Genomic DNA, 23,839 nt, shown 5'->3' on the forward strand with positions numbered 1-23,839 from the left:
CCCCACGGACCTTAAACCTCTGCCCCCTGGTGACTGACCCCTCATCTGGGAAAGAGTGTCTGCCCAGCCACTCTATCCATACCATTTCAATGGTATGTGGACCAGCCATAGTGAGTAGAAGAGCTATTTTATGGGCATCGGTAGCATTATTCAAATCGGAAGCCTCTAAACAAATTTGAAATTTTTGCTTGAAAACCCGCCAGTTTACATCAAGTAAGATCCGGAGTTCTCGTGGACGTGAGCTTTGTCCATCAATCCTGGATTTCACGAAGTTCTGCAGTCACAGGTGGGTGCTTCGCAAGTCGAATAGTTTCTTAGTTTTTTCTACTAGATTCTTACTAAACTATACTAGTTAGCTACAGTAGACATTCCTGGTACCATGTTATATTACACTTTGTGGTGATATGTCGTTACTCCTTGCCTCAAGATCCAGAATGGTCTGATGGCTTCATGGTACAGAACCCACCAATCTCTAACTTGAAGCAAAATTGATTTATTGAATAACGATTAAATCCCTCTGTATGGATTCTGCCATACTGTAAATGGCTGTCTCGCACATCTCCTCTGAACTTTACCCCACGGACCTTAAACCTCTGCCCCCTGGTGTCTGACCCCTCCACCCTGGGAAAGGGTGCCTGCCGATCCGCTCTATCTATACCCCTCTTGTAAGCTATAAGAAACTTCAGAAACTTTATTTGGATAACATTTATTTTGAGTCTGTTTAAAGTAATGTGTCAGTGTGCCCCAACATTCTCCCCAGAACTTAATAAGCTGAGAAAGAGAGACAATGGACGAAAGAAAGAAAATTATAAGCGAGAGTGACAGTTCCAGCTCAGATCCACTTCTCGTGTATTTAAGGCAGCTTCTTCAAGTCAGGTTGATCCATATGATTGTAAATTGATGATTTTGTGCTCCGACGCTCTGAGATCGGAGGAGTGTACATCTGGGTTCATTAGGCATCAGTGAACTGTGTAGAACTTTCCATGTAGGTCCTGTGCCACACTCTGGTGAACGCCAGTGATGCTGGGGACACCCAGAATGGTGTGTGTGTGTGTGCAGAATATCACACTAGGAGATGGAATGGCTGATGTCACGCGGAGTTCCAGCTACAATCTCCGATTCGATTCTACATTCATTGCTGCCTCGCAAGATCTTGAAGAAACCTGCAAAGCAAAAACACCGTATTGGCAGGGGGGTGGCAAATGGGGGGGGGGGGGGGGGGAAATGAGAGGGGTGGGAATCCGGGGGCAGGAAATCACGGAGGGGGTGGGGATTCGGGGGGGGGGGGGGGGGTGGGAGAATCAGGGGGGGGGAAAATCGGAGGGGGTGGGGATTCGGGGGGGGGGTGAGTCTGAGGGAGTGGGAATCGGGGGGATGGGAATCGGGGGGGGGGGAGGAAATCGGTGGGGTGGGAGAATCGGGGGGAAATCGGAGGGGGTGGGGAAAATTGGGGGGGTGGGGAATTGGGGGGGTGGGGAGTGGAAATCAGGGGGATGGGAATCGGGGGGGAAATCGGTGGGGTGGGAGAATCAGGGGGGGAAATCGGAGGGGGTGGGGAAATCGGTGGGGTGGGAGAATCGGGGGGATGGGGAATCGGGGGGAGTCGGGGGCAGTGGGAAGAATCGGGGGGAGTGGGAAGAATCGGTGGGAGTGGGAAGAATCGGGGGGAGTGGGAAGAATCGGGGGGAGTCGGGGGAGTGGGAGTCGGTGGGAGTCGGGGGGAGTGGGAGTCAGGGGGATGGGAATCGGGGGGATGGGAATCGGGGGGGGGTGGGAGTGAGAATCGGGGGGGGAAATTGGGGGGTGGGGGTGGGAAGAATCGGGGGGAGTGGGAAGAATCGGGGGGGTGGGAATCGGGGAGATGGGAATCGGGGAGATGGGAATCGGGGGGATGGGAATCAGGGGGGTTGGGAGTGAGAATCGGGGGGGGAAGAATCGGGGGTGGGGGTGGGAAGAATCGTGGGGTGGGGGTGGGAAGAATCGGGGGGAGTGGGAAGAATCGGGGGGAGTGGGAATCGGGGGAGTGGGAATCGGGGGAGTGGGAATCGGGGGAGTGGTGGGAATCTGGGGAGTCGGGGGGATGGAATCGGGGGGTATGGGAATCGGGGGGTATGGGAATCGGGGGAGTGGTGGGAATCTGGGGAGTCGGGGGGATGGAATCGGGGGGTATGGGAATCGGGGGGGGGTATGGGAATCGGTGTTTTAGGCGAGACCGGGAGGAAGGCAGAAGCGGTGGGGAGTTGCAATACTGGTTAGAGAAAATATTCCAGCTGTACAGAGGGAGGGCATCATGGAAGAATCCAGTAACAAGGCACTGGGTAGAACTCAGAAACAGGAAGGGGGCAGTCACTATGATGGGGGTGAACTACAGGCCTCCCAACAGCCCACGGGAAGTTGAGGAACAGATATGTAAGCAGATTCTGGATAGATGTAGAAATAATAGGGTTGTTGTAGTGGGAGACTTTAATTTCCTCATATTGACTGGAAATCCCTGAGGGCGGGGGGTCTGGATGGTGAGGAATTTGTTAAGTGTGTCCAAGAAGATTTTTTGGAACAATATGTGGCTAGTCCGACTAGAGAGGTGGCTAATATTGGACATAGTACTAGGGAACGAGCCCCGCCAGGCCATCAAAGTTGCAGTGCGACATGTGGCGAACAGTGACCATAATTCCATAAACTTTCGGATATTCATGGAAAAGGACGAGTGTTGTCCGAGGGATTTGGAGGCTGTTGTTTGGGAGAGGCTGTTTGAGGGTAAATCCACATTTGGCATGTGGGAGTCTTTTAAGGAGCAGTTGATGGGAGTGCTGGACAGGCACGTGCCGGTAAAAAGGAAGGCCAGGAAAGGCAGGATTCGGGAACCATGGATGACCAGGGAAATTGCGAATCTTGTCAAAAAGAAAAAAGATGCATATGTGAGGTACAGGCAACTAGAAACAGATCAAGCACTTGAGGAATACAAGGGAAGTAGAAAAGGGCTCAAGCAGGGAGTTAGGAGGACAAAAAGGGGTCACGAAATGTCCTTGGCAGACAGGATTAAGGAGAATCCAAAGGCATTTTATACGTATATTAGGAACAAGAGGGTCAAGGACAAAAGAGGGAAATTATGTGCAGAACCAGAGGAAGTAGATGAAGTCCTTAATGAGTATTTTGCATCGGTATTCCCAAAGCAGAGGAACATGCTGATTGGTGGTGTCTCAGAGGGATGTGTAAATACTTTAGAACAGGTGGTTATTACGAGGGAGGAAGTGTTCGGTGTGTTAAAAAGCATTAAGGTAGACAAATCCCCAGGACCAGATGGCATCTATCCCAGATTGCTGAGGGAGACAAGAAGTGAAATCACTGGGCCTCTGACAGAAATCTTTGTGTCCTCATTGGCCACAGGTGAGATCCCAGAGGATTGGAGGATAGCCAATGTTGTCCCGTTATAAGAACATAAGAACATAAGAACTAGGAGCAGGAGTAGGCCATCTGGCCCCTCGAGCCTGCTCCGCCATTCAATTAGATCATGGCTGATCTTTTGTGGACTCAGCTCCACTTTCTGGCCCGAACACCATAACCCTTAATCCCTTTATTCTTCAAAAAACTATCTATCTTTACCTTAAAAACAGGGACAGGCAGCATGTTTTGTACGAGGGGGGTCATGTCTAACTAATTTAATTGAGTTTTTTGATGAGGTGACAAAAATGATTGATGAGGGAAGGGCTGTGGAGGTTGCCCACATGGACTTTAGTGAAGCATTTGATAAGGTCTCTCATGACAGCTGGTGCAAAAGATTAGATCACATGGGGTCAGGGGTGAACTAGCTGGATGGATCCAGAACCGGCTTGGCCGTAGAAGACAGAGGGGAGCAGTGGAAGGATGTTTTTCCGAATGGAGGTCTGTAACTAGTGGTGTTCCGCAGGGATCAGTTCTGGGACCTCTGCTCTTTGTAATATATATAAATGACTTGGAAGAAAACGTGGCGGGTCTGATTAGCAAGTTTGCGGATGATACTAAGATTGCAGGAGTTGCGGATAGTGATGAAGATTGTCAGAGAATACAACAGGATATAGATAGGCTGCAAAATTGGGCAGAGAAATGGCAGATGGAGTTTAACCCGGATAAATGCGAAGTGATGCATTTTGGTAGATCCAATTCAGGTGGGAGCGAGAAAATAAATGGCAGAACCATCAGGAGCATAGAGACACAGAGAGATCTGGGCGGGCAGGTCCACAGATCCTTAAAAGTGGCAGCACAGGTGGAAATGGTGGTAAAGAAAGCATATGGCATGCTTGCCTTTATAGGATAGGGTATTGAGTATAAAAGCTCTAAAATTATGTTAGTTATATAGAACGTTGGTTAGGCCACATTTGGAATACTGTGTCCAATTCTGGTCACCGCACTACCAGAAGGATATAGAACATAGAACATAGAACATAGAACGATACAGCGCAGTACAGGCCCTTCGGCCCTCGATGTTGCACCGACATGGAAAAAAAAAAACTAAAGGCCATCTAACTACACTATGCCCTTATCATCCATATGCTTATCCAATAAATTTTTAAATGCCCTCAATGTTGGCGAGTTCACTACTGTTGCAGGTAGGGCATTCCACGGCCTCACCACTCTTTGCGTAAAAAACCCACCTCTGACCTCTGTCCTATATCTATTACCCCTCAATTTAAGGCTATGTCCCCTCGTGCTAGCCACCTCCATCCGCGGGAGAAGGCTCTCGCTGTCCACCCTATCTAACCCTCTGATCATTTTGTATGCCTCTATTAAGTCACCTCTTAACCTTCTTCTCTCTAACGAAAACAACCTCAAGTCCATCAGCCTTTCCTCATAAGATTTTCCCTCCATACCAGGCAACATCCTGGTAAATCTCCTCTGCACCCGTTCCAAAGCTTCCACGTCCTTCCTACAATGAGGCGACCAGAACTGTACGCAATACTCCAAATGCGGCCGTACCAGAGTTTGGTACAGCTGCATCATGACCTCATGGCTCCGGAACTCAATCCCTCTACCAATAAAGGCCAACACACCATAGGCCTTCTTCACAACCCTATCAACCTGGGTGGCAACTTTCAGGGATCTATGTACATGGACACCGAGATCCCTCTGCTCATCCACACTACCAAGAATTTTACCATTAGCCAAATATTCCGCATTCCTGTTATTCTTTCCAAAGTGAATCACCTCACACTTCTCCACATTAAACTCCATTTGCCACCTCTCAGCCCAGCTCTGCAGCTTATCTATGTCCCTCTGTAACCTGCAACATCCTTCCGCACTGTCTACAACTCCACCGACTTTAGTGTCGTCTGCAAATTTACTCACCCATCCTTCTGCGCCCTCCTCTAGGTCATTTATAAAAATGACAAACAGCAACGGCCCCAGAACAGATCCTTGTGGTACGCCACTCGTAACTGAACTCCATTCTGAACATTTCCCATCAACTACCACTCTCTGTCTTCTTTCAACTAGCCAATTTCTGATCCACATCTCTAAATCACCCTCAATCCCCAGCCTCCGTATTTTCTGCAATAGCCGACCGTGGGGAACCTTATCAAACGCTTTACTGAAATCCATATACACCACATCAACTGCTTTACCCTCGTCTACCTGTTCAGTCACCTTCTCAAAGAACTCGATAAGGTTTGTGAGGCATGACCTACCCTTCACAAAACCATGCTGACTATCCCTAATCATATTATTCCTATCTAGATGATTATAAATCGGATCTTTTATAATCCTCTCCAAGACTTTACCCACCACAGACGTTAGGCTCACCGGCCTATAGTTACCGGGGTTATCTCTACTCCCCTTCTTGAACAAAGGGACCACATTTGCTATCCTCCAGTCCTCTGGCACTATTCCTGTAGCCAATGATGACCTAAAAATCAAAGCCAAAGGCTCAGCAATCTCTTCCCTGGCTTCCCAGAGAATCCTAGGATAAATCCCATCCGGCCCCGGGGACTTATCTATTTTCACCTTGTCCAGAATTGCCAACACTTCTTCCCTACGCACCTCAATGCCATCTATTCTAATAGCCTGGGTCTCAGCATTCTCCTCCACAATATTATCTTTTTCTTGAGTGAATACTGACGAAAAGTATTCATTTAGTATCTCGCTTATCTCCTCAGCCTCCACACACAACTTCCCACCACTGTCCTTGACTGGCCCTACTCTTACCCTAGTCATTCTTTTATTCCTGACATACCTATAGAAAGCTTTTGGGTTTTCCTTGATCCTACCTGCCAAAGACTTCTCATGTCCCCTCCTTGCTCGTCTCAGCTCTCTCTTTAGATCCTTCCTCGCTTCCTTGTAACTATCAAGCGCCCCAACTGAAACTTCACGCCTCATCTTCACATAGGCCTCCTTCTTCCTCTTAACAAGAGATTCCACTTCTTTGGTAAACCACGGTTCCCTCGCTCGACCCCTTCCTCCCTGCCTGACTGGTACGTACTTATCAAGAACATGCAATAGCTGTTCCTTGAACAAGCTCCACATATCCAGTGTGCCCAACCCTTGCAGCCTACTTCTCCAACCAACACATCCTAAGTCATGTCTAATGGCATCATAATTGCCCTTCCCCCAGCTATAACTCTTGCTCTGCGGGGTATACTTATCCCTTTCCATCACTAACGTAAAGGTCACCGAATTGTGGTCACTGTCTCCAAAGTGTTCACCTACCTCCAGATCTAACACCTGGCCTGGTTCATTACCCAAAACCAAATCCAAAGTGGCCTCACCTCTTGTTGGCCTGTCAACATATTGTGTCAGAAAACCCTCCTGCACACATTGTACAAAGAACGACCCATCCAATGTACTCGAACTATATCTTTTCCAGTCAATATTAGGAAAGTTAAAGTCTCCCATAACAACTACCCTGTTACTTTCGCTCTTTTCCAGAATCATCTTCGCCATCCTTTCCTCTACATCTCTAGAACTATTAGGTGGCCTATAGAAAACTCCCAACAGGGTGACCTCTCCTTTCCTGTTTCTAACCTCAGCCCATACTACCTCGGAAGAAGAGTCCCCATCTTGCATCCTTTCTACCACCGTAATACTGTCCTTGACTAGCAGCGCCACACCTCCCCCTCTTTTGCCCCCTTCTCTGACCTTACTAAAGCACCTAAACCCCGGAACCTGCAACAACCATTCCTGTCCCTGCTCTATCCATGTCTCTGAAATGGCCACAACATCGAAGTCCCAGGTACCAACCCATGCTGCCAGTTCCCCTACCTTATTTCGTATACTCCTGGCATTGAAATAGACACACTTCAAACCACAGACCTGAACACTGCCGCCCTCCTGCGAAGTCAAAACTGTGCTCCTGACCTCTCTACTCTCAATCTCTCGCACCCCAAAACTACAATCCAGGTTCCCATGCCCCTGCTGAATTAGTTTAAACCCCCCCAAAGAGTACTAACAAATCTCCCCCCCAGGATATTGGTGCCCCTCAGGTTCAGATGTAGACCATCCTGTCTATAGAGGTCCCACCTTCCCCAGAAAGAGCCCCAGTTATCCAGAAATCTGAATCCCTCCCGCCTGCACCATCCCTGTAGCCACGTGTTTAATTGCTCTCTCTCCCTATTCCTCATCTCACTATCACGTGGCACGGGCAACAACCCAGAGATAACAACTCTGTTTGTTCTCGCTCTGAGCTTCCATCCTAGCTCCCTAAAGGCCTGCCTGACATCCTTGTCCCCTTTCCTACCTATGTCGTTAGTGCCAATGTGGACTACGACTTGGGGCTGCTCCCCCCCCCCCTTAAGGACCCGGAAAACACGATCCGAGACATCACGTACCCTTGCACCTGGGAGGCAACATACCAAACGTGAGTCTCTCTCGCTCCCACAAAATCTCCTATCTGTGCCCCTGACTATTGAGTCCCCAATTACTAATGTTCTACTCCTTTCCCCCCTTCCCTTCTGAGCAACAGGGACAGACTCCGTGCCAGAGGCCCGTACCCCATGGCTTACCCCTGGTAAGTCGTCCCCCCCACAAGTATCCAAAACGGTATACTTGTTACTCAGGGGAACGACCGCAGGGGGTCCCTGCACTGACTGCTTCTTCCCAGTCCCTCTTACAGTTACCCATCTATCTCCAGTCTTTGGTGTAACTACTTCCCTGAAGCTCCTATCTATGACCCCCTCTGCCTCCCGAATGATCCGAAGTTCATCCAGCTCAAGCTCCAGGTCCCTAACACGTTTTTTGAGGAGCTGGAGTTGGGTGCACTTCCCACAGATGAAATCAGCAGGGACACTGACGGCTTCCCTCACCTCAAACATTCTGCAGGAGGAGCATTGTACTGCCTTCCCTGACATCCCCTCTAGATTAAAAAAAAAACAAGAAAAAGAAAAAGAAAGGAAGAGCTTACCTGATATTACCTCAAACCCTGATCCCGCTGAAAGGTAAGCAAATTTATGGAGGCTTTGGAGAGAGTACAGAAACGGTTTACCAGGATGTTGCCTGGTATGGAGGGTATTAGCTATGAGGAGAGATTGAATAAACTGGGATTGTTCTCCCGAGAGAGACGGAAGCTGAGGGGCGACCTGATAGAAGTTTATAAAATTATTAGGGGTATAGATAGGGTGAACAGTTGGAGGCTTTTTCCCCAGGGTGGAAATGACAATTACAAGGGGGCACAGGTTCAGGGTGAGGGGGGGGGGGGGAAGGTTCAGTGGAGATGTGCAGGGGGAAGTTTTTTTACACCGAGGGTGGTGGTTGCCTGGAATGCACGGCCAAGTGAGGTGGTTGAGGCAGATACGTTAGTGACCTTTAAGACTTATCTGGATAGGCACATGAACAGACGGGGTATAGAAGGATACAGGCGGTTGGTCTGGATAGGACACATGATCGGCGCAGGCTGGGAGGGCCGAAGGGCCTGATCCTGTGCTACATTGTTCTTTGAGAGTAAACAGGGGCTGATCAGTCAGATGTACCTCTTGCTGTGCATCCAGCAAATGTTACTCACCGTTATCCCCCCAATCTGTGTTCCACGAATTGGCAACCAACCAATACGGAGTTCCATTCTCCTCACCCCAGCCCAGAATTTTGATGGCGTGACCACCAATCGACCCCCCTGTCTTATGTTGGTAAACACCTGGAAAGAAAGATAAACCAGTAAACGACAAGACCAAGGCCATTTTGCCCATCGCAGAATATCCTATTTAGATCATTCACTGAACTGGAAGTTTGCAGGAAGATCCTGTCAAACATTGGTCACTTTCCTCCTGCTCAGGAATACAGAAAGGCAGTAACAGACCTGACTTGTAGAGTAGGAAGTCCTTGAAAACCTCGAGGGCAGCTTCCACTGGCCCATTCTTGTAGATCTCCGTCATAATCTCAGTAACATCGGAACCAATGCTGTACGAAGTAAGACCTGAAGAAGAGAGTTTGCTTAATTACTCCAGATTTACAGCCATAGCATCTGGCAACAGCAAGAATAATGTAGACACACACAGACAGGTCGACATGCATTCCCCTGTGAACTGAGAGTCGCCAATCTCACAGGTGACGCTCGGCAGCTCTCCCACTGGGAGACAGAGAGACCTGTCTGCTGCTAATGTTATCTGAGGGTCACCACACCTCAGGCGAGGGGCAGGTTGACAAGGTAGGGCCTTCATCAATTATCCGTATGCGCAAGCACATGAAAACGCCTGGCATTTGGCATGTGCTGCTGTATCTAACCTCTCCCAGTCTGTCCCAGTCTCTATCTCTACTCACCATAGTGTTTATCTTCGCTGTACTTTGGAGAGTAACCAGCCTCACATCTCCTGGAACATCTGGGGGTCTCGATCTCTCCGCTGCACTTTGGCCGAGAGCCATTAACATGGTGTTCACATGGGGAGATGGAGTAAGGACGACAACCTGCAGAGGGGCCGAGCGGCCAAGGGTCACAGTGAGAGCAACAGGGAAAACTTGGATTCTGACATTTCCTTTGGCAGAGAGAGTAGACCTTAACCCAAACTCAACCCAATAACCTGTCCAGCCAGCCACCGAGAGTTAACATGGACTAGGCCCAGACCCTGACCCACAGGGAGACCCACACACTGACCCACAGCGAGCCCCACACACTGACCCACAGGGAGCCCCACACACTGACCCACAGCGAGCCCCACACACTGACCCACAGGGAGCCCCACACACTGACCCACAGGGAGCCTCACACACTGACCCACAGGGAGACCCACACACTGACCGCTCTCCATCCCAGACACTGACCCACAGGGAGCCCCACACACTGACCCACAGGGAGCCCCACACACTGACCCACAGGGAGCCCCGCACACTGACCCACAGGGAGCCCCGCACACTGACCCACAGCGAGCCCCACACACTGACCCACAGGGAGCCCCGCGCACTGACCCACAGGGAGCCCCACGCACTGACCCACAGGGAGCCCCTCACACTGACCCACAGGGAGCCCCACACACTGACCCACAGGGAGCCCCACACACTGACCCACAGGGAGCCCCACACACTGACCCACAGGGAGCCCCACACACTGACCCACAGGGAGCCCCACACACTGACCCACAGGGAGCCCCGCGCACTGACCCACAGGGAGCCCCGCGCACTGACCCACAGGGAGCCCCTCACACTGACCCACAGGGAGCCCCACACACTGACCCACAGGGAGCCCCACACACTGACCCACATGGAGCCCCACACACTGACCCACAGGGAGCCCCACACACTGACCCACAGCGAGCCCCACACACTGACCCACAGGGAGCCCCACACACTGACCCACAGGGAGCCCCGCACACTGACCCACAGGGAGCCCCGCACACTGACCCACAGGGAGCCCCACACACTGACCCACAGGGAGCCCCACACACTGACCCACAGGGAGCCCCGCACACTGACCCACAGCGAGCCCCACACACTGACCCACAGGGAGCCCCACACACTGACCCACAGGGAGCCCCACACACTGACCCACAGGGAGCCCCACACACTGACCCACAGGGAGCCCCACACACTGACCCACAGGGAGCCCCACACACTGACCCACAGGGAGCCCCACACACTGACCCACAGGGAGCCCCGCACACTGACCCACAGGGAGCCCCACACACTGACCCACAGGGAGCCCCACACACTGACCCACAGGGAGCCCCGCACACTGACCCACAGGGAGCCCCGCACACTGACCCACAGGGAGCCCCACACACTGACCCACAGGGAGCCCCACACACTGACCCACAGGGACCCCCGCACACTGACCCACAGGGACCCCCGCACACTGACCCACAGGGAGCCCCGCACACTGACCCACAGGGAGCCCCGCACACTGACCCACAGGGAGCCCCACACACTGACCCACAGGGAGCCCCGCACACTGACCCACAGGGAGCCCCGCACACTGACCCACAGGGAGCCCCGCACACTGACCCACAGGGAGCCCCGCACACTGACCCACAGGGAGCCCCGCACACTGACCCACAGCGAGCCCCACACACTGACCCACAGGGAGCCCCGCACACTGACCCACAGGGAGCCCCGCACACTGACCCACAGGGAGCCCCACACACTGACCCACAGGGAGCCCCACACACTGACCCACAGGGAGCCCCGCACACTGACCCACAGGGAGCCCCGCACACTGACCCACAGGGAGCCCCGCACACTGACCCACAGGGAGCCCCGCACACTGACCCACAGGGAGCCCCACGCACTGACCCACAGGGAGCCCCACACACTGACCCACAGCGAGCCCCACACACTGACCCACAGCGAGCCCCACACACTGACCCCTCCCCGTCCCAGACGCCGACCCCCGTCCCAGACGCCGACCCCCGTCCCAGACGCCGACCCCGAGCCCAGACGCCGACCCCCGTCCCAGACGCCGACCCCCGTCCCAGACGCCGACCCCCGTCCCAGACGCCGACCCCGAGCCCAGACGCCGACCCCGTCCCAGACGCCGACCCCGAGCCCAGACGCCGACCCCCGTCCCAGACGCCGACCCCCGTCCCAGACGCCGACCCCGAGCCCAGACGCCGACCCCCGTCCCAGACGCCGACCCCCGTCCCAGACGCCGACCCCCGTCCCAGACGCCGACCCCGAGCCCAGACGCCGACCCCCGTCCCAGACGCCGACCCCGTCCCAGACGCCGACCCCCGTCCCAGACACCGACCTGTCTCTAACCCCAGACACTGATCGATGCCCAAATATTGACCCCAGATATTAACCCCAAACATTGACCTTCTCTGACCCATATCTAACCACAGACACAGCCACGGCCAAACTCAGATACTGACCTATATGTGAGTAGTAAAGCCCTCCGGATACAAGACCATCGTTAGTCCAGAATTCCCAGGCTCCCGATGGGTAGCCACCATTGCAACTGGTGAAAAACAAAACAAATTTGGAGAACCGAAAACTGAATTTAGATAGTGCCTTCAACGTGGTAAAACATTCGACAATGCATCCGAGAAATGTTAACAAACAAAAACATGGAATATTAGGACTTGTGTCCAATTGGTTAATATTGTGAGGTCAGGCGGTCAGAGTCAGTGAGTGAATCCGGAGCTGCAGAAATGTCATTGGGAACAAAAATCTAAAGACTTGAAAGTTCAGAATTTGCAAGTGTTGTAAAGTCTGAATTGGATGGGTTTTTCCAGGAGGGAGAGAAGGAAAGAGAGTTGGAAAGAGGGAACGGACGTGGGACAGAGGGAACGGACGTGGGACAGGGTGTTACAATCCCAGGTGATGCTATAACTGGACAAGAGCCCAGAACGAACCTTGCCTCAATAACTTTTACTTTTTTTCAATAAACCGTGGAAGAAGACAGCCATAGGATCGCTAATTAATTTTAACAAGAAAGAAACACTTTTTAAACATGAAAATTTGGATTATTATACAATACTCCTTCACTCCCCCTAGTTTATCAGATACACAGATTGAAAGATTAACACCGATTACAAAGTACAAAGCTACAATGGTCTCAATAACACAAAAAGTCCCTTTGAAGCGCACAGGATGACTGTGGCCAAATGCACACTTTGCTCTGAACCCAAGGGAGAGCCTCTCCTCAGAATCCCCCCCCCACCCCAGATAATTGTCACATCAGAGTTTCCATACTCCGCTCCCAAAGAAACCCGCTTTAAAATCTTTGTTCAGAATAATGCTTTCCATTCGTGGTTTGCATTCCGAAATCCAGTCCAAGTTTTCCAAATGGCACTTTTAAACAAAACTTTTGTTTTGAAAATATATTTTCTATATATTTTCACAGTTTAGAGTTTAACACTTTAACATTCCTTCAACCACTATGTGGGGCAAAAAACCTAAAAACGTCCCCTACTACCCCCGCCCTATTTCCGAATTAACCGTGTACTATGTTCCCTGTCTTTGTCTTACACTACCCTGCTTCCCATTTTCCTCCCGCCCCCCCACCCCTAGCTGCTGATGTTCAATTTTCCTCGAAGAAGTCGATGAACGGCTGCCACCTCCAGGCGAACACCTGAATTGAACCTCTCCAGGCGAACGTAACCTTTTCCAGCCTGAGAAACCCGGCCATGTCGCTAACCCACACTCCTGACTTCGGGAGCTCCGAGTCCCTCCATCCCAGCAAAATCCATCTCTGGATTGAGGAGAAGGCCAGACATCGACCTCCCTCCCTCCCCCTCTGGGCCCCCGGATCTACCCATACCCCAAATATTGCCAATTCTGGACTCGGAGTTACCCTCCCTTCCAGGGCCTCTGACATGACGTCTGCTAATCACTGCCAGAATCCCCTCAACTTCCGACACGCCCAGAACACATGTATATGGATCGCCGGGCTACCCCCTATTATGGGAGCTGCATTTTCACAACCCCAAATGTATCATGGAGTTCAACAAACCTCTCCCTTTAATGTATTGTTGCTTTTGAAGCACACGGCTTGTTCCCCAGGTGTGGTATTACAATTATGGACACGTGGGTTTTTAAACACAAAACAATGTTTATTCCATGAATTCAACTTAACCTTTTTAAATAAACATAGGATCCCTTAACACCCCTTACATAAAATAATACAACACTAAATAATTCCTCAAAATGTTCCTTCAAACCGCCAAAAGGTTTAACACCTTTAAACAGAAACACATCAGGTTAAAGACATTACTATTATGAGTTTAAATCACCCAAATGATTCAGAGATAGTCTTTCCTGGCAGAGATCACAACAGATCCAGCTCACTGCAAACACATAGGGCGCGATTCTCCGCTCCCCACGCCGGGTGGGAGAATCGCGGGAGGGCCCCCCGACAAATTTCATGTCCCCCTGGTGCCCCCCGCGATTCTCCCCCCCTCAGAAGAATCGCCGCTCGCCGTTTTTCACGGCGAACGGCAATTCTCCAGCCCGGATGGGCCGAGCGGCCATCCGTTCGTGGCCGTTTTACGATGGCGGCAAACACACCTGGTCACTGCCGTCGTGAAATGGGAGTGAGAAGCCCGTTTGGGGCTTGTAGGTGGCCTAGCAAGGAAAGAGCACCACGACTGTGCTCGGGAGGGGACAGGCCCGTTATCGGTGCCCACCGATCGTCGGGCCGGCGTCCAAATCGGACGCACTATTTCCCCTCCGCCGCCCCGCAAGATCAAGCTGCCACGTCTTGCGGGGCGGTGGAGGGGAAAGACGGCCACAGCGCATGCGCGGGTTCGTGCCGTCAGCGTCATGACGTCAGCCGCGCATGCCGGCCGCGTCATTCTTGGCACGACGCCCCTGCAGCCGAGAATTACGGAGCGCCGCTCCTAGCCCTGCCGGGAGGGGAGAATAGGGGGCGAGGAACGGCCTCCGAGGCCGTCATGAAACTCGGCCGAGTTCACGACGGCCCTCCCGATTTTTCCCGGGGGCGGAGAATTCCGCCCATAGACACACCCAAGCTCTTTTTCTCAAAAACTGGCTTTTCCTTTCAAACAGCTCACAGCAAACCAGTCAGGCACTTTTCAGCTGCTCTCTCAAACTGAAACTAAACACTACAAAATGGCTGAGCTAAAAACCCAGTTCCACCCACACTCTGACATCACTTCAGTAATATGAGCTGCTCCATTTCCTAAAGGTACATTGCTTAAACATCTATTTCCTAAAGGTACTCTCACATGACATCATCACTATCATCGAATTGTACGTTTCCCTTTATGTCTGCCAATTTTAATTGACTTTCATATTTCATGGCCATTTTCTGAAGTTCAAACTCCCTCTCTTAAAAACTTACCTTGCAGGAGAAGCGGCCTTCAGATTCTCGGCGGGAGCAGTGTCCAGGGGCCTGTTGGGAAGGTAAGTTTAACCTTTAAAAACTTACCTTTAGAGCTGCAGGAAGTCGGCCGTGGGGCTATCTGGGAAGATTTGTTAGTACCTGTATAAACGTTGGGTGGTTCCTAAACCTGAGAAACTACACTTGTAGTGTCCCCCACCCTTCCACCTCCTCTAACCTAAGGGGTTGAGTGAATATCAGGTAAGCTCTTCCTTTCTTTTTCTTGTTTTTTATCTGGAGGGGATGGCAGGAAAGGCAGTGCAATGCTCCTCCTGCAGAATGTTTGGGGTGAGGGACGCCGTCAGTGTCCCTGCTGATTTCATCAGTGGAAAGTGCACCCAACTCCAGCTCCTCAGAAACCGCATTAGGGAACTGGAGCTGGAGCTGAATGAACTTTGGATCATTCAGGAGGCAGAGGGGGTCATAGATAGAAGCTTCAGGGAGGTAGTTATTCCGAAGAATAAATTTAGATGGGTGACGGTGAGAGGGGCTGGGAGGAAGCAGTCAGTACAGGGATCCCCTGTGGTCGTTCCCCTTAGTAACCAGTATACCGCTTTGGATACTGTTGGGGGGGGGGGACTTACCAGGGGTCAGCCATGGGGTACAGGTCTCTGGCACAGAGTCTGTTCCTGTTGCTCAGAAGGGAAGGGGGGAAAGGAGTAGAACATTAGTCATTGGAGACTCCATAGTTAGGGGGATAGATGGGATATTCTGTGGGAACGAGAGAGACTCGTGGTTGGTGTGTTGCCTCCCGGGTGCCAGGGTCCGTGATGTCTCGGATCGTGTTTTCGGGATCCTTAAGGGGGAGGGGGAGCAGCCCCAAGTCGTGGTCCACATAGGTACCAACGACATAGGTAGGAAAAGGGATAGGGATGTAAGGCAGGAATTCAGGGAGCTAGGGTGGAAACTTAGATCTAGCACAAACAGAGTTATTATCTGTTACCCCTGCCACGTGCTAGCGAGGCAAGGAATAGGGAGAGAGAGCAGTTGAACACGTGGCTACAGGGATGGTGCAGGAGGGTTTCAGATACCTGGATAATTGGGGCTCATTCTGGGGTAGGTGGGACCTCTACAATCGGAATGGTCTACACCTGGACCAGAGGGGTACTAATATCCTGGGGGGGAGGTTTGCTAATGCTCTTCGGGAGGGTTTAAACTAATTCAGCAGGGGATTGGGAACCTGAATTGTAGCTCCAGTATACAGGAGGTTGAGAGTAGTGAGGTCATGAGTAAGGTTTCAAAGTTGCAGGAGTGTACCGGCAGGCAGGAAGGTGGTTTAAAGTGTGTCTACTTCAATGCCAGGAGCATCCGGAATAAGGTGGGTGAACTTGCGGCATGGGTTGGTACCTGGGACTTCGATGTTGTGGCCATTTCGGAGACATGGATAGAGCAGGACGAGGAATGGTTGTTGCAGGTGCCGGGGTTTAGATATTTCAGTAAGCTCAGGGAAGGTGGTAAGAGAGGGGGAGGGGTGGCATTGTTAGTCAAGGACAGTATTACGGTGGCTGAGAGGACATTTGATGAGGACTCGAATACTGAGGTAGTATGGGCTGAGGTTAGAAACAGGAAAGGAGAGGTCACCCTGTTAGGGGTTTTCTATAGGCCTCCGAAAAGTTCCAGAGATGTAGAGGAAAGGATTGCAAAGATGATTCTGGATAGGAGTGAAAGTAACAGGGTAGTTGTTATGGGGGACTTTAACTTTCCAAATATTGACTGGAAACGCTATAGTGATGGGTCCGTTTTTGTCCAATGTGTGCAGGAGGGTTTTCCTGACGCAGTATGTAGATAGGCCAACAAGAGGCGAGGCCGTATTGGATTTGGTACTGGGTAATGAACCAGGACAGGTGTTAGATTTGGAGGTAGGTGAGCACTTTGGTGATAGTGACCACAATTCAATTACGTTTACTTTAGTGATGGAAAGGGATAGGCATATACCACAGGAAGGATGTGGAAGCATTGGAAAGGGTACAGAGGAGATTTACCAGGATGTTGCCTGGTATGGAGGGAAGATCTTATGAGGGAAGGCTGAGGGACTTAAGGCTGTTTTCGTTAGAGAGAAGAAGGTTAAGAGGAGACTTAATTGAGGCATACAAGATGATCAGAGGATTAGATAGGGTGGACAGTGAGAGCCTTTTTCCTTGGATGGTGATGTCCAGCACGAGGGGACATAGCTTTAAATTGAGGGGAGATAGATATAGGACAGATGTCAGAGGTAGGTTCTTTACTCAGAGAGTAGTAAGGGCGTGGAATGCCCTGCCTGCAGCAGTAGTGGACTCGCCAACATTAAGGGCATTCAAATGGTCATTGGATAGACATATGGACGATAAGGGAATAGTGTAGATGGGCTTTAGAAGGGTTTCACAGTCGGCGCAACATCGAGGGCCGAAGGGCCTATACTGCGCTGTAATGTTCTATGTTCTGTGAGACAGCAGTGCTAACCCGGGACCCTGGCACTGTGAGACAGCAGTGCTAACCCGGATCCCTGGCACTGTGAGGCAGCAGTGTTAACCCGGATCCCTGGCACTGTGAGGCAGCAGTGTTAACCCGGGTTCCTGGCACTGTGAGGCAGCAGTGTTAACCCGGATCCCTGGCACTGTGAGGCAGCAGTGTTAACCCGGGTCCCTGGCACTGTGAGACAGCAGTGTTAACCCGGGTCGCTGGCACTGTGAGACAGCAATGTTAACCCGGGTCCCAGGCTCTGTGAGACAGCAGTGTTAACCCGGGTCCCTGGTACTGTGAGACAGCAGTGTTAACCCGGGTCCCTGGCACTGTGAGACAGCAGTGTTAACCCGGGTCCCTGGCACTGTGAGACAGCAGTGCTAACCCGGGTCCCTGGCACTATGAGACAGCAGTGTTAACCCGGGTCCCTGGCACTGTGAGACAGCAGTGTTAACCCGGGTCCCTGGCACTGTGAGACAGCAGTGTTAACCCGGGTCCCTGGCACTGTGAGACAGCAGTGCTAACCCAGGTCCCTGGCACTGTGAGGCAGCAGTGTTAACCCGGGTCCCTGGCACTGTGAGACAGCAGTGTTAACCCGGGTCCCTGGCACTGTGAGACAGCAGTGTTAACCCGGCTCCCTGGCACTGTGAGACAGCAGTGTTAACCCGGGTCCCCGGAACTGTGATACAGCAGTGTTAGCCCGGGTCCCTGGCACTGTGAGACAGCAGTGTTAACCCGGGTCCCTGGCACTGTGAGACAGCAGTGTTAACCCGGGTCCCTGGCACTGTGAGGCAGCAGTGCTAACCCGGGTCCCTGGCACTGTGAGACAGCAGTGTTAGCCCGGGTCCCTGGCACTGTGAGACAGCAGTGTTAACTCAGGTCCCTGGCGCTGTGAGGCAGCAGTGTTAACCGGGGTCCCTGGCACGGTGAGGCAGCAGTGTTAACCGGGGTCCCTGGCACGGTGAGGCAGCAGTGTTAACCGGGGTCCCTGGCACGGTGAGACAGCAGTGTTAATCACTGTGCCACCCTGAGCCACTCTTATTTACAGATGGTGCCAGATCCAGTGCCCAGAAAATTTGCAACCGTAATAACCCCTGGAAAGGTATTGGAGTATACCCCCCCCTGTTTGGGTGTGGTCTTCCCCAGTGAGTTTCCATGAGTAATGGAGAGCACCCTGCAGGGTCAGTCGAAGGTGGCCGTCTATCTGGATGACGCAGGAGATTTTGCCAAGTGGCACCCAGCTAAGGAGGAGCAGGGGTGTGTTCCGGGCTAGAGCAGTGGCTAAGGAGGAGCAGGGGTGTGTTCCGGGCTAGAGCAGTGGCTAAGGAGGAGCAGGGGTGTGTTCCGGGCTAGAGCAGTGGCTAAGGAGGAGCAGGGGTGTGTTCCGGGCTAGAGCAGTGGCTAAGGAGGAGCAGGGGTGTGTTCCGGGCTAGAGCAGTGGCTAAGGAGGAGCAGGGGTGTGTTCCGGGCTAGAGCAGTGGCTAAGGAGGAGCAGGGGTGTGTTCCGGGCTAGAGCAGTGGCTAAGGAGGAGCAGGGGTGTGTTCCGGGCTAGAGCAGTGGCTAAGGAGGAGCAGGGGTGTGTTCCGGGCTAGAGCAGTGGCTAAGGAGAAGCAGGGGTGTGTTCCGGGCTAGAGCAGTGGCTAAGGAGGAGCAGGGGTGTGTTCCGGGCTAGAGCAGTGGCTAAGGAGGAGCAGGGGTGTGTTCCGGGCTAGAGCAGTGGCTAAGGAGGAGCAGGGGTGTGTTCCGGGCTAGAGCAGTGGCCTACCTCGGACACAGGGTGGACACAGATGGTCTACACACAGTGGAGGACAAGGTCTGGGGTATATGAAGGGCCGGACCCCGCAGAACACCACTGAACTCCAGGCGTACTGAGGCTTGGTAAAGTATTCTGGAATGTTCATTGCCAACTTCATCCTTATTGGCTCCACTCCACATAATGCCTCGTGAGACGAAGCATCCGCTGGGTGAATAACCGTCTGTCATCCACATGCTCCTCACTCACTATTATTCAGCTTGGCCGCTAATCCTGACATGTGACGCCTTTCCCTACGGCATTGGGACAGAGCTGGCCCACGGATGGGATAACGCCACGAAACATCCCATCACTTTCACCTCGAGGACCCTGAGGATGATTAACAGGGTAGATGGAGAGATGTTTACATTCGTGGGAGTGTCTCGAAGAAGGGGACATAGCTACACACTCCCTCCAATTCCATGCGCTTTTACTCGATGCACCAGCCCCTTATGTGGCACCTTGCCAAATACCATTTGGAAATCTAAATACACTACATCTACAGGTTCCCCTCTATCTACTCTCCCTGTTACATCCTCAAAGAATTCGAGCAAATTTGCCAAACATGATTTACCTTTCATACAACCATGTTGACTAGGTTTGATTAGATTCAGCTTTCCTAAATGATCAGCTATTTCCTCTTTGATGATTCACTCCAGCATCTTGCCATGAAATTTAGATGTTAATCTAACTGGCCTATAGTTCCAATCTTCTGGTACCCTCCCGGAATCTAGCGAGATATGAAAAGTGACAAAGAATTACCCTGGTAATAGTCACAACGTTTCCAGCTGAACGATACTGAGCGATGGACACAACTAAAACTCAGCACCCAACTGAATTTCCTGCTCCCGGCAAAGAATCAGCTCAGATCGAAGGTGTCCAGGTCCGAGAAACTGGAGGATCAAATCGGAGGATAGTGTAGAGGGAGTTTTACTCTGTATCTAACCCCGTGCTGTACCTGTCCTGGGAGTGTTTGATGGGGACAGTGTAGAGGGAGTTTTACTCTATATCTAACCCCGTGCTGTACCTGTCCTGGGAGTGTTTGATGGGGACAGTGTAGAGGGAGCTTTACTCTGTATCTAACCCCATGCTGTACCTGTCCTGGGAGTGTTTGATGGGGACAGTGTAGAGGGAGCTTTACTCTGTATCTAACCCCGTGCTGTACCTGTCCTGGGAGTGTTTGATGGGGACAGTGTAGAGGGAGTTTTACTCTGTATCTAACCCCGTGCTGTACCTGTCCTGGGAGTGTTTGATGGGGACAGTGTAGACGGAGCTTTACTCTGTATCTAACCCCGTGCTGTACCTGTCCTGGGAGTGTTTGATGGGGACAGTGTAGAGGGAGCTTTACTCTGTATCTAACCCCGTGCTGTACCTGTCCTGGGAGTGTTTGATGGGGACAGTGTAGAGGGAGCTTTACTCTGTATCTAACCCCGTGCTGTACCTGTCCCGGGAGGGTTTGATGGGGACAGTGTAGAGGGAGCTTTACTCTGTATCTAACTCCGTGCTGTACCTGCCCTGGGAGTGTTTGATGGGGACAGTGTAGAGGGAGCTTTACTCTGTATCTAACCCCGTGCTGTACCTGTCCTGGGAGTGTTTGATGGGGACAGTGTAGAGGGAGCTTTACTCTGTATCTAACCCCATGCTGTACCTGTCCTGGGAGTGTTTGATGGGAACAGTGTAGAGGGAGCTTTACTCTGTATCTAACTCCGTGCTGTACCTGCCCTGGGAGTGTTTGATGGGGACAGTGTAGAGGGAGTTTTACTCTGTATCTAACCCCGTGCTGTATCTGTCCTGGGAGTGTTTGATGGAGACAGTGCAGAGGGAGTTTTACTCTGTATCTAACCCCGTGCTGTATCTGTCCTGGGAGTGTTTGCTGGAGACAGTGTAGAGGGAGTTTTACTCTGTGTCTAACCCCATGCTGTATCTGTCCTGGGAGTGTTTGATGGGGACAGTGTAGAGGGAGCTTTACTCTGTATCTAACCCCGTGCTGTATCTGTCCTAGAAGTGTTTGATGGGGACAGTGTAGAGGGAGCTTTACTCTGTATCTAACCCCATGCTGTACCTGTCCTGGGAGTGTTTGATGGGGACAGTGTAGACGGAGCTTTACTCTGTATCTAACCCCGTGCTGTACCTGTCCTGGGAGTGTTTGCTGGAGACAGTGTAGAGGGAGTTTTACTCTGTATCTAACCCCGTGCTGTATCTGTCCTAGGAGTGTTTGATGGGGACAGTGTAGAGGGAGCTTTACTCTGTATCTAACCCCATGCTGTACCTGTCCTGGGAGTGTTTGATGGGGACAGTGTAGAGGGAGCATTACTCTGTATCTAACCCCGTGCTGTACCTGTCCTGGGAGTGTTTGATGGGGACAGTGTAGACGGAGCTTTACTCTGTATCTAACCCCGTGCTGTACCTGTCCTGGGAGTGTTTGATGGGGACAGTGTAGAGGGAGTTTTACTCTGTATCTAACCCCGTGCTGTATCTGTCCTGGGAGTGTTTGCTGGAGACAGTGTAGAGGGAGTTTTATTCTGTATCTAACCCCGTGCTGTATCTGTCCTAGGAGTGTTTGATGGGGACAGTGTAGAGGGAGCTTTACTCTGTATCTAACCCCATGCTGTACCTGTCCTGGGAGTGTTTGATGGGGACAGTGCAGACGGAGCTTTACTCTGTATCTAACCCCTTGCTGTACCTGCCCTGGGAATGTTTGATGGGGACAGTGTAGAGGGAGCTTTACTCTGTATCTAACCCCGTGCTGTACCTGTCCTGGGAGTGTTTGCTGGAGACAGTGTAGAGGGAGGTGTAGTGTTCACACATGCTGTACTTTATGTGTGAATATATTGTCGACAATCTCAAAGTGTCCCATCACTTGGCGAATATATAATTTTGTAGCAGCTTTATCCAGGACTAGAAAGACCTTTATTCCTGAAACGAACACCAACTCCAAACCCTGCTGTTGCCATCGAGCTGCCCTTATTCTTTATTTCACAAACACCATCACTCCGGTTGTATAGATTCACTTACCCATTCCCACATTCCAGTTTACAACAGGACAGGAGGTCCTCAGCTGAAATCTCCACGTTGACCTTTCCTCTGGAATGGATACAGATCCGATCGGACATCGCTTCCACTGCCCCAAAGGCCTGAGGAAAGGAGGCAGAATCTCATAAACAACTGACTGACGGACAAGCTTCCGTGAGTTCATTCACACTTTTCACCACCTCAGCGTCAGACTTTACCACTTGTCGCCATCACCCCTAACAACGCCTGTCACATCGCCCCGATCTGACCAAAACACTTCATCCTCAACCCTCTCACACCTCACACTTGTCTACATCAACACAACCCTCGTCTACTCTTTAAACCTGAACATCTGAATCTCAGCTGCCTTTGTCCAAACTCACCCCCAATCTCCTTCGCCTGCACTCCCTGGGCGGAATTCTCCCTTCTAGGGACTAAGCCCCCAAGCCGGAGGGGGAATCTCCTTCGCCTGCACTCCCTGGGCGGAATTCTCCCTTCTGGGGACTAAGCCCCCAAGCCGGAGGGGGAATCTCCTTTGCCTGCACTCGGGCGGAATTCTCCCTTCTGGGGACTAAGTCCCCCAAGCCGGCGGGGGAACCAGCGCCAACCACTCCGGCGTCAACAGCCCCCAAAACAGAGGACATTTCCAATTTCTCGGGGACTAGGATGACGCCGGAGGGGTTGGCGCAGCTCCAGCCGGTGCTGAAGGGACGGCGTGAGTTCGCGCATGTGCAGACCGGCCAGCGTGATCTCGCGCATGCGCAGACCGGCCAGCGTGATCTCGCGCATGTGCAGACCAGCCGGTGCATTTCCGCGCATGTGCGGGGGCTCTTTACTCCACGCCTGCCCCCAGGCAATATGGTGGAGCCCTACAGGGGCCCGGCGCAGAGGAAAGAAGTCCCTCCATGGAACATGCCTGCCCGCAGATCGGTAGTCGGATTCCACCCCCCCCCCCCCCCCCCCCCCGAGGATCGCCCCCGCACACTCACCTGCCAGGTCTCATAGAATTTACAGTACAGAAGGAGGCCATTCGGCCCATCGAGTCTGCACCGGCTCCTGGAAAGAGCACCCTACCTAAAGTTAACACCTCCACCCTATCTCCATAACCCAGTAACCCCACCCAACACTAAGGGCAATTTATCATGTCCAATCCACCCTAACCCGCACATTTTTGGACTGTGGGGGGAAACCGGAGCACCCGGAGGAAACCCACGCACACAGGGGGAGAACGTGCAGACTCCACACAGACAGTGACCCAGCCGGGAATCGAACCCGGGACCCTGGTGCTGTGAAGCGATTGTGCTATCCACAATGCTACCGGTCCCGCCGTGTGAGAGGCGGGTTATTCATGCCAGCGGGACTGGCCAAA

The 23,839-nt window shown here is 52.2% G+C and overlaps 1 protein-coding gene across 1 annotated transcript; it reads right to left on the reverse strand.

Annotated features, from left to right (window-relative positions):
• Nucleotides 1–690: 690 nt before the first annotated feature.
• On the reverse strand, nt 691–22,592 carry LOC119976918 (cathepsin B-like; the record flags this gene model as incomplete). Its single annotated transcript, XM_038817618.1, is given in 6 exon segments — nt 691–1,163; nt 8,963–9,091; nt 9,254–9,370; nt 9,715–9,858; nt 12,255–12,340; nt 22,474–22,592. Coding segments are annotated over 6 exon segments (669 nt in total). The 3' UTR covers nt 691–1,068.
• Nucleotides 22,593–23,839: the final 1,247 nt, after the last annotated feature.

Source organism: Scyliorhinus canicula, chromosome 1 (assembly GCF_902713615.1).
Source record: "Scyliorhinus canicula chromosome 1, sScyCan1.1, whole genome shotgun sequence".
NCBI classification, from domain to species: Eukaryota; Metazoa; Chordata; class Chondrichthyes; order Carcharhiniformes; family Scyliorhinidae; genus Scyliorhinus; species Scyliorhinus canicula.